The sequence below is a fragment of the Alligator sinensis genome, unplaced genomic scaffold (assembly GCF_000455745.1).
Source record: "Alligator sinensis unplaced genomic scaffold, ASM45574v1 scaffold282_2, whole genome shotgun sequence".
Classification (NCBI taxonomy): domain Eukaryota; kingdom Metazoa; phylum Chordata; order Crocodylia; family Alligatoridae; genus Alligator; species Alligator sinensis.
The window spans coordinates 3,178,781-3,194,781 of NW_005841879.1; the positions used below are offsets into that span (position 1 = coordinate 3,178,781).

The 16,001-nt window shown below is 39.5% G+C and overlaps 1 protein-coding gene across 3 annotated transcripts in view; it reads left to right on the forward strand.

The window, feature by feature from the left end:
* The window catches only part of TEX2 (testis expressed 2), a 113,178-nt gene that overhangs the window by 59,491 nt on the left and 37,686 nt on the right, over positions 1-16,001 (forward strand). For all 3 annotated transcript variants that reach the window (XM_014527964.2, XM_025196300.1, XM_025196299.1), the window contains one exon: positions 15,255-15,455. In XM_014527964.2, the coding sequence (XP_014383450.1) occupies positions 15,255-15,455 (201 nt within the window). The remainder of the gene's footprint in view (positions 1-15,254; positions 15,456-16,001) is intronic.

Below are 16,001 nucleotides of genomic sequence, written 5' to 3' on the forward strand. Positions count from 1 at the left end.
TGTTTCTATGCTATGCCTGAACTCTGGGGTGTCTCAGGAAATGTATTTTGTTTCTTGGAGTTTGCTCTCCAGACTGCAATTAATCTGTCTTGTCAAGTCAGCCCAAGAAGATTCAGAAGTATTGATTTTTATTTATTTATTTTTTTCAAGTGAAGCTTTCTTCTTGGGTATGAGACTTTGAGAGCAAATGTCAGCTGATTGGAGGAAGAAATAAGGACACAATCTGGGTTGGACTGTGTGCAGGGATGGAGGTTAGCTGTGTATGGACAGTTTTGAGTGAATCCTGTAAACTTAATTATTTAGCTTGACTGTAACTCATCAAGTGAACCAAGAGCTGATTTCTCTTTAAAAATACAGTACTCTTTTCTTGTTCATATCTTAAGGACTTCTGTTTGCTTTGTGACTTATGAACTGTACTTTTTATTTAGCTGTGACCCATGTGACCACTCTTATTAAATTACTATTTTTCTTCCCTTGGAGTTGCATAACTTGTATATAGATGAGGAAAAAACTTGGAAAAAGAGAGTGGGTATTTGGATAATTTTTATAGTTGAGATTTAATGTCTAGAATTGAACAGGCTCAGAATAATGTTTATTTGCCACAATAAGTTTAATTTGATGTTATGGAACTAGTTAAATCTTTTGCAGAAAGTTGTGGGTTTTTTTTGTCTTCTAACAAAAAGAGCTTTCCTCTTTAACAAATAGAGATTGTGGCCAGAAAACTAACTAATAAAAAGCTGCAAAACAGATCTTGGTGGTATTAATATCCCATCAGAATAATGCATCTTGGTTGTGCTGGCAAAGCAAGTAGTTTACTTTTCCAACTGAAAGCTATTCTGCTTTCAAGTTGGGTAAGTGAAAGATTCCACAAAGAACCTACTTGTCCTTTGCCTAGTCAGTTTATTAAGTGAATATGAACATACTTGGAGTCCTATTTAATCTTTGCTTTTGCTAAGCATTTGCTTCAGTTTGTCACATTCAGGTGGTTGTTAGATTTCAAGCTTTCAGGGGGAGGCAGATAAAAATAATGAGAAATGGTTTGCTTGACTTTAAGTTTGAGGCCCCTGCTACACGTTGCATATATTACACAACTGGTTATTTGCACAATAAATGTAGACCAGTCACATGTGTAATTATCACACAATAAAAATGACTCTTGAGCTATAAAAAGAGCCAACCAGCTACGAAGTTCACGCTTGAAAATCTATAACAACTCCTATAGCTGGTTGCTATCCAGCTTTAATTTGAATGTGTAGCAGGCCCCTAATTACACAGCAGTTAGAACAGGATCATCCCCATGGTATGATCTTTATTGACTTCTTCTAGTCTTGTTTTTCAGTATTAGGCATACTTTATGTATATAACATTCTTTGAGTATCTTTAATGTGCACTTTCTTCTGTGGTGGTTCACTGCCTCTCCTTTCCAGCACCTTTCTACATCTGAAAATAGGTCTTTAGTTTGTAGGCTGCAGTTGACATGTGCGTTTGAGTGTAAAGTCTTTGGGGCTGGGAGTGTCTCCCTTGGTATTGTGGCAGGACTGCTGTTAGTATTCACTAAATCCCTTCCCTGGCTGTGCTCTGTTTAGTGATCCCTTTGCTAGTCACAGTTCTCTCAGGGCTTGTTCAAACTAGAGTTTTTGCTGCTGTGGTTATGTTGGCAGAGCCCTTAGTGTAGGCCAACAGAATTTTTTTCTGTTGCTTGGCTGCTTCACCTTCCTGAGTGACAAACTAAATCTTCTGTTGGCCAAATCTTTTCCATCCACTGTGGGGGTCTTGTGGCCTAATTGTGTCAAACCTGGGACTTGTGTCAAGCGTGGGATTTTCCGCACAGGTAGGCCAGTAAAGCTTAGTAGCGTAGGCTGGCTTCAGTCTGCATACGCACATTTGGACTTTGTTTGTTCTTTGTTCCGTAAAAGTGGCAGTATTAGTAGTGTAGTTTGCCATGCAAGCATACACGCTGACCGATTAACCATGTTGCTCAACATGGGATCTAAACAGGACTCCCTGCTCCAGGAGCTGTTCCAGAGCCTGGGAATTTCCTAGTGGCACTGGATGCAGAACAATGCTAGATTGAAATGTGTGTTCTTGCAAATGATGCTACTGCAAGTGCTCTTATACTTGGGAGTGGTGATTTGAACTCCAATTTGAGATTACAGGCTTTGCTTACAGGAGATCTGAAAGGCAAATTACTAGTAGTTGCAAAAAAATGTTTGACTTTATTGGGCTGCTAGCACAACTTTCTTACAAAACCAAGGTGGGTTTGGTTATTCTGACAACAAATGTCTTTGGCTACCCATATCTCTTCCCTTTTCAGTCTCTATTCCCTGCTGTTCACATCTTTATCAGCTTTCTCTGTTCCAACAATCACTCTGGTAAAACCTAAGCTTTATAAACACAGTGCTTCTCATCCCATATCAAAGCACTTTACAGATAGGGAACCCGAGTAACAAAGTGTTTCAGTGACTTGCCAAAGTTCAGATTAGATCATTAACTGAGTTGGCAACAGATGCCAGCTGCCCTGCGCCACTGGTCAGACATTTTCTAGCATTCTGAAAATCACTGTGATTTTTTTTTTTTTTTTCTTTCGCATTAGGGGTCCAAGTGGAGATTTTGAATTCCACACTCATTTTCTAAGCTGTCTGGATACCTGTCATAATTCAGCCAGACCTACTTTAAATACAGTGCCATTTATAATTTACACCAGCTTTAATTTAGGAAGAAATTACCCCTTATCAAAATGGATGCATACAGTGACTGAAGGTGCATTTGATATATTACACTTATGTTTTCTAAACTGCAAGCTATCCAAATTTGGTAATAATTAAGTGGCATGAAATGGTATGTCACTTAGATTAAGATGGAGAGTTACATGGTGGGACCTCTAACTTTTAGGAGCTGCAGCACTGAAGGTCACTGCAAATCACATTCTAGAATTCCAGCTTGAATTTTGATGTCTCCATCTTAAATGCATCAGATGGTAGGGAATGACTTTTTTTTCCATCTTTTTGGAATGATGGGAGCAGTAAGAGTAGTTAAGAGTGAGGGGGGAATCAGGAGCTTCCATTAGACATGGCTGAAGAAAGTAAGCATCATGTGATGTTGCTACATAGTATTTCTTGCCCTGACCTCTTTCCACATTGGAGAAAATAGTTTAATTTGTGTATTGAAATAGTGTTCTTATCAGGGGCTGATTTGGCTTCTGTTGGAAGAATTTTCCAGCATTGCATCTGATTTGACTTTAACAGGGTTTTGTTGATGGGAGGAGCCACTTTGCATTATGTGGCAGTAGCACAATGTGCTGTATTGTTCACTGCATTTCAATACACTTATGTGATAAAGAGTTTCAGCTTTTAGACTGCTAGTGTTGCCAGGCAGAACATTCTGTAATCTGAGTGCTGACTAAATATTTCAGAAATCAAACAGTGGCTGGCAGGAGCATCAGCATCAGAGATGGATTTAACTGGGTGTGCTTCTGACTTCCCAAGACAAGATCCACCTTTGACTTATCTGGGTCTTTATCTCTGAAAAGCTCTTGGTGCAACTGAAGGCTCAGTTTTTCATATCAGAAGATATATATCCTGCCTCAGACAATATATTCATGAGACAGGGAGGCGGGGAATAAAGTGTGCTGAATTCTGAACAAGTGCAAACTCTAACAGTGTGAAATACAGAAAATCCAAACTCCTTTGCCCTAATAAATGGTTGAGTATTCCAGGATTGCATCCTTTTTGGGTGGTATTTGGCTTCGGCTGGAGGCTGCGCCGATCTCCTCTGTGGCTTAGTCGTACCTCAGGTTATCATTCTCCTTTCTCTCTGCAGTTGTCTCTTCCAGCAAAAATTAATCACTCTCTCCAGCTTTTGACCCAGCACCCAACCATCTCTGCCAGCTGCCGCTGACTGTTCTGGATGACTGCTTATGTCATCCTCCAAGTCTGAAGAGCTAGTGAGCTGGAGGTCGGATTATAGCTGACATTAAATATGACTTCACACATCCTTGCCACCTTTTTCTTCTGTGTTTTTGATTAACATAATACCTTTTGTTTAGTCTTACCAGGCAGGCACCAGTACTCTATGCGTCATATGTCCCTGGTGAATATCGCTGTTGTCTCTCACTGTACCTGCTCTTAGCATTTCCTGGCTTGAGACGCAAGAGTAGTAAGATCACATGGTTATATAAACTAAGAATAGCTACAATTTGACCATGTTAGTTTTCATGGTAGTTCTGTATCATTTTTTTTTTTCTTCCCTGTGCCTATTGTCACCTTTCCATATGCAAGTTTAGTGGGCTATATCTCAAACTCCATCTGTTACTTAAGCTAATATACTAGCTTAGTATATCTAGTATATACTAGTATATTTTATTACCATGATCTAAAACAGTATAACTTGGTGCCAATTTGGATTTGTTAATTTTGAGCTTTATAGTGAGGTTTGAAATTCACACTGTATGGGTTGGGTGTATGCAATATGTCATCCTATCAAGGAACAGAACTCTGTGTGTGTGTGTGTGTGTGTGTGTGTGTGTGTGTGTGAACGTTATTCATAAAAAGTTACATTATGAATGGTCTGAAAATTGTTTGTTGAAAATTGGCAGACAATTAAAGAACTTGTAACATTATTCACTTAGTTTAGCTTTATCTGCAGTGCTTACCCAGTGTACTAACTTTGTTTTGAATGGTGTAATCTGCCATTGTCAATGGGCTTTGAGCAGCCTTTCACCTGTTAATCTGTCCCCCTTGCATGTAACTTTTAAAAACTTTTCTATGGTCTCTTTTTCCATTTGACCGAAAACTGAAATCCTTTAAATGTCTTCCCAGATCTCTATATAGTTGTTTTGCTAGATATCCATGTAGCATGTTACATTCATCATTGATCAAGAAGAGGCTGATTTATTGCTTAGCTTGGCTTAACTTCTTGTTGTGAACAACTGTAAAAGAATCCTCAAGTATAACTATCTTTTTTTTTTAATTTTATTTTTAACTTCCACAAGGAAACGAATTTTGAGAGAAGGTTGTAGGCACAAAGTTAGCATTTTGTGCAGACAGTTCTCTGTGAACTGACGGGACCTTTTAGCCCTGATAAAATATTAAGAAACGTTATACTGAGGTACGTATTACCTTATGAAAAGCTTATTTTTCTTTAAAATCCAATTCAGTGGCCATTTTTGGTTGTACCACAACTTAATATGATTTTGCAAGTTCGGGATATGTTTTCCATAAGTACTGTATTTCACATGCGCCTCCATCAAAACAAGCACTGATCAATTTACAGATCCTTTGCAGGATGAGATATAGTCCTATTATAGATTAAGCCTTTGGGAAAAATCAAATTTATGTACCAGCTGTTCAGAGCTCATTGGTTCTGCATTCTGGTCTGAGAATTGCTTTCATGCCATTATTATAAATGTTAAAAGTGAGCCTGCTTTATGGAGCTTTAAAAATTGGAATTCCACCAAACTTATGCCAGGACGGAGGGTATCTTTATACCATCATTTGTGCATTCTTTCCATATACTTATTATTATTATTATTATTATTATTTGCATTGCCATCCAATTCCAAAGCATGGAAAATTGCTAAGATATCTGGGTAACCTTTATTTTTCCCCCTTCCTAAAGCAATGTCTCTCTAATTTAAAGAAGTAATACAATTTTCTGCTGTTTTTATTGTTACTCCAAGTAACAAAACAAATTCAAACCACTTTCTGTGTCGTTAAAAGTGAATTGTTGCTCTTGTTTGGAATTTCTATTTGCTTAGTGCAGAAATTCCCAACCACTGGGCCATGGCTTGCAAAGGGTTGGCTGCTGGGTCGTGGCATGTGCTTTAACCACTGCTAGTCTCTTCCTTGTATCCTTGGCAGCTAGCGTTAGCCAGCTAATGATGCGTATGTATGATTTTTAGCTGCTGTTGTCTCCTTTATTGATGATGTTTCTAGCAACCCCCTCCCCCCCCACATAAAAATTAAATGTAAATATATAAATTAAATTGTTTCTATACCTGGTCCACCAAAATTCTTCAAGTGAGTTTGCCGGTCCACAGTATTAAAAAAAGGTTGGGAACCACTGGCTTAGTGATTTCACTCCAGTTCTTCTCTGATGCAGAGTTGCACTGTATCTGCTTTTGTTGCTCCTTCTGTCTATTCTTGATGCCCCATCAGTCTCTCCAATTCAGCTTCATAAATGTGCCCACCCACCATTGGATAACTTACAAAGTTTAGAAATTTTACTAGATACAGAATAATCTCCTTAGAAAGATTTGAAAGGGGAGGGTGCACATGTCCGGTGACACTTTGGTGAGAACTCAAGCTCTTTAAATTCCTTTCTTCAGAGAAGGAAACCTTCTACAAGGCTTACTGAGGTGCAGGCCCTGAATTTTGGTGTAGCAGCCCCTGGCACTTGAGCATCCAAGATGAGATTATACTTTTCAGTTGCAAGGACTGTTGTTTCCATCCACCTCACTTACTGTGGTCAGCTGGATCTAAGATGCTGTGAACTGCATGTGAAATTTTAAATGACTATTACCCGTTGCTGGGTTAATCCATTTTATTTCTACCTGAGTGTATTTTTTTGCAATTTTTCTCCAAATAATGACTTGCATATCAGTGTACTTGGTCTTGCACATACTTCGCAGAGCTGCCAATTCTCAGGAGAGAGGACAAATAAATGAAGGTGTGCTGAAAAAAGAGGGATCTTCAACTAAGGCTCTTATAATATAGAATTTACTGCATTGAACAGTACTGGTTCTACAGCTTGCCTGGAAGTGCAGAGGTGTCTGTTGGGAGCAGGTTGGAAAAGGGTTGAACATGAGACTTCCCCATTATTCTGTTTTACAGGATTTTGAATACCAAGTCCTACCTCTTAGGAGAAGCTGCTTATTTCTTATGATGGTTTTTTTTGGGTGGGGAGGGTAGTAACAGTGGAGTGGCTTTAAGTGAGATTGGGGCCTCATTGCGTACAAACACTTGAAAAAAGGAAAATATAATCTAATTGCACAAAGCAAAGGGTGGGAATTTAAGGCAGGGAGATTGGCACTTGCTGGAGCGCATTTAGGATGCTCCAGCTCTTTTGACTCTGCATAATGTTTTTGTTCCTGTGGCTCAGTCAGTCATGCAGCAGCCACCCTTTACTGTGGCAGTGAAGGGCACAGTAATACTCTGTCATTTATTTGAGATGGTTAAGGCACAACATGCTTTCCTATGATTCCATCTTGGCCAGTGATTTTTTTTATTTTTATATTTTTTATTTTATTTTTTTTATTGGGGCTGTCCACCTTCCAGACAGTCGGGGGCTGCCTGCATGGGGACCACCCACCATATGGGATACACCAGTATGGTACGTCATGAGCATCCCCTTCCTGCTGCTGCACTGTACTGTGTAGGTATCCCCCTGCCCCAACTGTGCTGCGCCCTGGCCCCCACTCACTGCCCCAGCTACAGGTTCCCTTGGCTACCACTGCAGCTGGAGCAACTGTGGAGAGCAACTGGGTGGGAGCCCAAGGGCCACATGAGGCCCCCAAGGGATTAACCAGTTGTACAGCTAAAATCAGGGCTGTCCACTTCCCCAGTTTTAAGAACAAACATCATTCAGATCCAACAGAATGGTTTACAGTGCAGGCAGTCCTCGGACTTACGACACAATTGGTTCCTGAAAACCACGTCTTAAGTCAAAATGTTGTAACTCTGAACTGATTTTCCCATAGGAAACTATGTTATAATGGGGGATTGGTTCCTGAACCAAGGCCCAATGCCCTATTTTCACCAAAAATAACCAGGAGTTTTGTACTTAATCAATTATAGATGAATAATATAGCTACATTAATGTATTTATATTGTAGATAGCAATCATATTGATTTGGAAGGACTTCTTTGAGGTTGTGCTCATTTTACATATAATTATTGAGTGAAAAAAGTAATGTAAATATACAGTATTAAATAGGGGCCCATGAGTTTGTTTGCCTAGGGCCCACTAAAGGGGTTAATCCAGCCCTGAAAAGACTTCAAATTGTATATTAAAAGCTTGGTTTCCCAAGGCGCTGTATTCACTTATGTTCATGTATTCTAATACATAATCCTGTTGTGTTTTATTTTACCGCGTCTGAGACTTTGAAATAGGATTCTGACCATTTTAAGATTCTTATGTTTCTGCTTGGTAGAAGATATCAACTAGAACACCTAGATAGATTCAACATAATTGATGTATATCATATACTTAAATACCATTTATAAGTATCTAAGTCTTGGTATAAGAAATGGGGAACACACATACATATATTCTAGCCATAAGAAAAAAGTTCTTTATGGTGCATGTGTTCAGGGTCTGGAACAAACTCCCCCCAGAGGTGGTATAAGCACCTACTCTGGACTCTTAAAAAACAAACAAACAGGTGGATATATTTCTTGCTGGGATCACTTGATCCCAGCTGACTTCCCACCCATGGCGGGGAGGCTTTACCCAATGATCTCATGAGGTCCCTGCCAGCCCCTAATGTCTCTGAAATCTAATGTCTATGAAATTTTGTATTTTTAATTGAAAGTTCAGTTGTTTGAGGATGTAAATCAAAATGAAGTTGCTGTTCTGTGGTTTTATAGAAGGCTTTCTGCCTCATCACTTAATTTAAGATGATAAATCCTTGGCTTCATGAACAATTAATTCTTGGATCTGATGTTGTAAAATTATAACTACATATAGGACAAATCTAGGAGCAGTTGTCAATCAGCACAGTTCTGATCCTTGTCTCTGTTTTGTCCCTTGAGATCTTTTAAAACCCACTGAAGCAGCTGAAACAGAGAATTCTTCCTAAAGAATGGTATTACTGGATTGTCTTGGCAAGCATACATGTTATTGTTTAATATGAATAAAATTTGACCAATCTGTTATGTGGGTTGACTAGTGTTTGTGTGTAGGGTTGTTTTTATTTTTTTTAAAAAGAAAAACAATAAACCCAAAATAATCCCTTCACACCTCAAAACCCCATATTTTTATTGGAAGATAAATATCATACAGAAACCACAAGGGAAAAGTAAAATATTCTCAGCTAAGGAAAGACTTAAAAAACTTTTTTTTTTTTTTTTTTTTTTTTTTTTTTTTTTGAGGACTGCAAGTTCTGTTTTGTTTGTTTTTGTGTGTTTTCCCTGGAAGTACCTTTGCTCTTTTATAAACCTCAGAAGACTTAGTCAGCAGAGGGATAGGGGCAGAAGAAAGGGTGTTCTTTGGGGTTAAGGTGCAAAACCAGATATTGGCACATCTGGGCTCTGTTTTTTGACCCTGCTGCAGATTTCCTTGAAGAAATCATATACTGTTTCTGTAGCCATTTTGATATAATTAAAATAGCACTTCTCACAGGTGTTTCAATGTTAAATTTAGCATGTTGAAAGCCTCGGACAGAAGATGCTATCTAACTGTAAAAGATTAGTTGACTTCTAGATATCAGATAAGTGTGTAGACAGGAAAAGCAAGTTGAACTTTGCTTCAAAAGCAAGCACAATAATGTGTGGCTTTTACACAAGAGAGGAGCAAGAGTGATTACAATATAATCTTTCTTTATATTTGTTTTGTATTTAAAGTAGTGGCCAGAGGCTCTGATTGGAACTGAGGGCCTTATTTTTCTAGACACTGTACAAATGTATAGTAAAATGCAGGACCAATCTCAAAGCATTTGGCTTACACTTTTAGGAAATTGCTGTATTCAAAGGTATCAAACGTACTTACCTTACTGAAGAAATGGCAGACTTCAGTAATAGTTTCATCTCCAAACTGGATTCAGCGTGAGGAGCAGAACTGCCAAAGACTGTCCCTTGGCACATAATTCTCTTCTCTTTTTTTTTAAATCTTAGAATGCCACACTATAGCGCCCCCCCCCCCCCCCCCAAGCCTGTCATTAATAAATGAGTTGCTCATATGCCTTCAAAATAATAGGCTGAGTCTGGAAGAAAAGACCAATTTCTTAGTTTAATGCCATTCAGGTTGGTAGAATTAATTATACCAGGGGTGAGCTAGGCCTGATATGTCTGGTATTCCTCTGGCAACAGTCTGTTCTTGTGGGTCACTTAGGTTTTGGCAATCAAATTGTATCTAACAGTTTCATTACATCCCTTGAATGTAAATACACACTCACTAAGCCTCTTCTAATTTTTTGGCAGTTTAGACTACAAGTCTTATTCTGCAGTGTTTGTGCTTTTATATAGGTCACTGGCAACCTATGGCCCATGGGTTGGATCCAGCCCACAGAACCTTTGATCCAGCCCAGGGACATGAGGCTTTGATGACAGCATTTGGCAATTGGAGGGGAGGAGTGCCAGCTGTGACTGCTTTCCCCATGCCACCATGTCAGGGTCCTAGCACCTCAGACCTGAGGAAGAATGCATTGCATTTGAAAGCTTGCCTAAGTCCCATACGAACCTTGAAGTTGGTCCAATAAAAGGTATTGCCCACAGAAATCCTTGCTCTCGCACTTCCTGGGCCGTCACAGCCGTGACATCACTTGAACATTACCATTTACACAGCAATATATTTCTTCACTTTCAATCAAACAATATTCTTGAAATGAATTTGTTGCAAAAGGGTGGAAGCAGCCTGTTATAATGCCTGTGAGAACTTGAAGGCAGTTGGAGACCTTTAAAATGAGGTTAATTCAATGCTAATGGATGCTAATCAATCTCTTTGGAAAGATTTCCAAGTGACTTCTTTAAAGAAGTGATGTTCTAAAGTTTGGCTTGTCATGGAGCCTGGCTAGCTTTCATTACTGAGCTTGGAGACATCTTTGTGCAGTAAACTTGATATTTTGAGTAGATTGGCTCTATTGGAACCATTGTCGGTTTGTCATATTAAGTTGTAGTGTGCCTGTGACCCAAAATTATTATACAGTATAACTTCATAAGTCTGGCATGCTTGAGACTGAGCACCTCCCAAAAATGTGAAAATTCTGGATTTTTTTTTAAACCAGAGCAGCTGCTGGTCGTGGAGCTGGGGTGGGGGGGAGTGGGCCAGTCTGGGAGCGGTGGCGTAGGGTGGTGGTGGCAGCCACCATGTGCAAGCTTCCTCCTCCACTGCTCTGGGAATGGCCGCCGCTACTTCCCCGATCTGGTGTATTTGTTAGAAGTGCCAGATTTTTGAGAATTCCGTATTTTTGATATCTGGATTTATGATGTTATGCTGTACTGAAAAAAACTTTACTAATGTCTGTTCCTAAAGGGTCTGCTCTGCAACTCTTGATCATATTACTAATCCTATTGGATTTGGTTGGGTTGAAACGCAAACGTTTTTAGTTTATACACATTCCCTCATCACTCGAAAATACTGAATTCTGTCAGAGCTAGTTTCTTGCCCCCACTCTTTATGTTGTTTGATTTCAAAGGAGAGTTAATACTGGCAACATGGAGGAGGGAATCCTTCAGTCAAACCAGAAAATTGTTCTTTTACTGTCTAATAGCATCTAGCTGATAAATTGGTACATCTAGTTGTATGAATAATGTGGCTGACCTTTCCTAAACAGTTTCACCCAATGGTTAACAAGACCTTTTCAGTCTAGTTCTTCTGATAACTAAACACTTTCTCCTAATTCCAGCTGGGAATTAAAGGGAACTGCTGACCTTTTGCAGATGGAGATCACAGGATCAGTGCAAATGGAAAACAGCTGCAAAATAGCATGTGACTGTGGCCATTGTCCTCCCTGAATTACCAAATTTCTTACTTTAATTTTTTTTAACTGCTTCAGGAGTATGAAAAAACAAACGGTCCCTACTCCCGCCTCTCCCTCTAAGTAATGAAACCCATTGTTCCAATATTGTGGAATAAGCTGTCTGTCACTAGTGGACTGTGACTTCAAAGTTGCTGTATTTTAAGTGCTGCCTAATAATTTTGTGTTTTGGCACATGGCAAAATAGTTGCCTGGAATCAAAAGCTTGCACTGGATTCCTAGGGAGTGTTTTGCAGAAACAATAATTTTGGAGAGACTTTTTTTTTAAGGTGAGAAATAGGGGGTGGGAAATAACAGAGCTTTTCACATAATTTTACATTTGTGAAGCGGGATCTCACAGAGCAGATCCACTTGGGGCAGTAAGAGGAACCCTAATTTATGTTGGGAAAGCATCTGCATAGGGGCAGACTCCCAGAACATTTAACAAACATTTCTCTTCTGGTTTCAAACCATACAGGTTTTTCACCTACTGGTGAACCACTTTTTCAAGACATTTCACAGCAATGAAGTTAAAAATTGAGTGTAAAAAGAAATTTTGCTGGTTTAGAAGTAAAGAATGAGCTGTGTTCTACCAGCATCATGTTTAGATTGTATCCCAGATATTGGAGTAATAAGATCTGGATTTCTTAGCTTTGTTCTTTGAACTAAACTTCAAGTTATTTGTTAGTATTTGAGTTTCGTGCAAGAACTGTGTTGCTTGATTGCCCCAGTTTGGGGTTAGGCAGTGAAAAGTCCATTTTTTGACAATAATGGCCTCATTCCTGTAATTCCTGTAAATTGATGTTTGTTCCAGGGAAAATAGTATATATTAAAATGAGCGCCCTCATGTATTGAATTTAGAGAATAAAGGAATGAGAAGTACAAGAATTTTTAGAAGCATTTCTGTTTGACTGGCTGATTAAAATAACTGGATTAGCTCTGTAAATGTAAAGCCTTAGCACATGTCAAAGATCAGTAAAGCAGTGTAGGGCTCTTCTCATGCCATTTCCTGCCAAGCCAAGAGACAGAGGGAGGAATATGTAAACAGTGGAAACCTAGGTGCATCTCTCCTGTCTCGGTCCTCCTTTTTTGCCTGTCTTCTAGTTGAAAGACATTTCTGTTACTGTGGGGAAAATGTGACTATCTTCAATGGTGTCTTCAATGGTGTCCCTTTCCTACTGGTAATGATGTAATGTTAAGCAAACTTCCACTGTGGTGTTATCAACAAAAATACTGTCTAATGATGCAGACTTGCTACTCCATCACAGAAGAACGCTGATTGATACTGGCATCGTGATAGTGGAGAGAATGGACAGGATGGAAGGTCGAGTACATAGGATGCTGAACTGCGACTTTAGATGGGGGTTCACTTTCTTGCTCTGCCACAGACTCACTGTGATCCTTGGTATGACCTTGGCCTTGGTTAAGTAGCTTTAACTTTAATCTACCCCTTTCCCCAGTTGCCTGTTTTACAGATGGTGATAGTGCTTTCAGGTGTGCTTTCACAATAATATCGATCATGGAGATGTTCAGCTACTAAGGAGATTCAGTGTAAATACCTAGATAAAACAGCTATGTTTATGCAGTTGACTTCTCTGTTTAAAGGTGCTTGTTTGCACTCTTTGTAATTACTAACACCCATTCTTGAAAACTGTCATCTGTGGATTCTCACTCCTTGTCTTAGCTTGTCAGGATGAGATGGGCAGAGCGTTATTTGACTTTTACAGCCAGAACAACAAAATGGGAGTGCGAGCCAAGCATCATCTTGGTGCCATGTACTCTCCGCTGGTGTAAGTGTTGCCTGTGAAACACTCCAGTTGGTTCTATCTCACCCGTGGTCAGTGATGACAGTGTTAGTGCCATCCAGAGCTCTTGTTATCTTTCAGCCTTCGTAAATCATTTGGGCAATTCAGCTGCTTGAGTACTAGAGGCAGGCTGAGAATTGGGATGATGAAGTTGCTATTTGTAATCTGTTTCCACTGTGAAAGGTTACCAGGATAAGGGAAAGATCCTACACTTCTCCAGTTATTGCCGAAACTGTAACAGGTGACTGACTTGAGGCAAAATTGGTATGGGAATCTACAAAGAAAGAAAGTGTGTGTGTGTATGTACATGCGAGCTTCTATTTCTTTTGAAGTGTCTGAGGCTGTCTGAAGACAGAGATCTGGCCTTGGCTCTGATGTGGATGAAAAGGATGAAGGGGAGACCCACTTCCAGAGGCATGGCCATTGCCTCTTGATTTCACCAAGTGATATAGAGGGAGTTCATGGGGGAACTTCATGGGGAGCAAATGGAAGCTTCTCTAGATGTCTGTGGACTGCACGCATAACTTGTGTTTGCATAGAGTAAATAACTTGCTCTGACTGGCACGTCACATGGTGTCCTTGTGCTTTGATAAGTCCAGCTGGAATTTCTGGATGAAATTCAACTGAAAACTAAATTTTTGCTCAGATTTCTTGGCTTAATAACTTCCAGAAAGGAAATGGGTATCTGTGCCTAATACGAACAGCAAGCCTGCTGTGTGCGTTATAAACCAGACTGTCTCCTTTAATGCGCTTGTATTTACACAACAGTTAGGTTTTGCCTAGATGGAACATGTCCAACTCTAAAATTTCTCCAGAAAGCTAGTTCTGGTGCTGGTTAACTCTAAAACGGTGTGGTGGTGGATTTTTAATTGAAATATCAAAGCTGAGTGACTTAGAATTGCTATTGAACATTTAAAGCTTTAACTTTTCCCAGTATTGTGTTCATAGGTTTTAATGAAAGTCATGAAATGAACAGAGGATGGGTATCGCGAATGCTGTAATAGCTAGGAGTCCTCACGAACATATGGGATGTCTGTTCTGAGAGACTCTGGCAGTAGCTGCCACTGAAGCAGAGGGGTATTTTGCAGGTTTTGGGTAGGGAAATTGTTTTTAACAGAGTAGCGTAGCGTGTTGCAGTAACATGTTAGACTTCATTGATATGGTGGCTTGTGCAAGATCTGTGTGTGTATGTGGTTTTCCTATTTCTTTTATTTCCTGTCCCACCTTACCTTCTGCAAGGTTTTTATTGGGTAGTTTTCTTCAGGGCACAGCATCCCTTATCCACTTGTCATTGACTTCTTTTAGCTATGAGGATGTTTGGCACGTTGCGAGAGCAGGCTCTTGAGCCTCAAATAGGAGTCATTAAGACCACGTTTAAAAGGCTAAGGAGGAAATATTGATTTAAGTAGAGCTTGGCATCCACAGATCTTGCTGCATTTTAATAAAAGCAGATTAAAATAGTTATCCCATTGGACTGATTTTAAAAAAAAATTGGTATGTGCAGAAATAACTAGCCCAAACTTGCAAAGAAGACCAGTGCTAGAGGTAGGAGTACAGTCCTGGACTTCCATCTGGTGTCCCTATCTCTGGGGACTTCCTTGAGGACAGTTCTTTGTAGTAGACCCCTTGTGCCTTTGTTGTATTCATTTTATGTGGGTTGAATTGGGGAAAATCTCTGCCTTGCTACAAATGGTTTTGATGACTCTTGAATGTCTAGTTTTTGTATTGTGTCAAGTTGCCAATAATTTAAATAACTTACAAGTATTTTTCTTCTCTAGGGATGGATGAATGAAATTTATAATTATGATCCAGAAACTTATCATGCTACATTGACTCACTCTGTTTATGTGCGGCTAGAAGGAAGCACCTTAAGACTTTCAAAACCCAATAAAAATATTTCCAGAAGGGCTATTTACAATGAGCCTAAACCTGATGTCTCCTACATCAGCCAGAAAATTTATGAGCTTACAGACAGCAAGGTGAGTTTCGTACATTTTACTGCTGTTCCCCATTAGATTATACTGGTGTTTCCCATAAAGAAGTCTTTGCAGTGAAATAGACTTGCAGTACTTTACATTATTAATATGCTATTATGTATATCAATTTTGTTTCATTTTTGTTTTCTTTTCTCATGTCCTGCCCACCATAGGGAGATCTAAATAACTCAAGAAGAATGGGCTTGAGTGTTATGTAAATAGGCAGGTTTTTAGTCCTACACAAAGCAGAAATTCCTGTAACTGTGCAGTGTGGGAGTTCTATGCATCATTTTCTGTGTATACAGGAACATTACATGGCAATTTTTGAGGCGTACAACCAATTGCGTGCTTTAGATTGGCACAGTCTTTCCTTTGTCCCAAAAGCAGGAGGATTCACAAACCATGTGAGTGGTGCAGAAGAAGACTGGGAGGATGGAAAGAAGGGGCAGTTCTGCTACGTTATCTTCCTCTTTCTGTTGGAGCCACTTCCTTGCGGGCAGTTCTTTGTAGTGGGATATAGGCTGGGGGGAGGGCTTCCCTACCCAACAT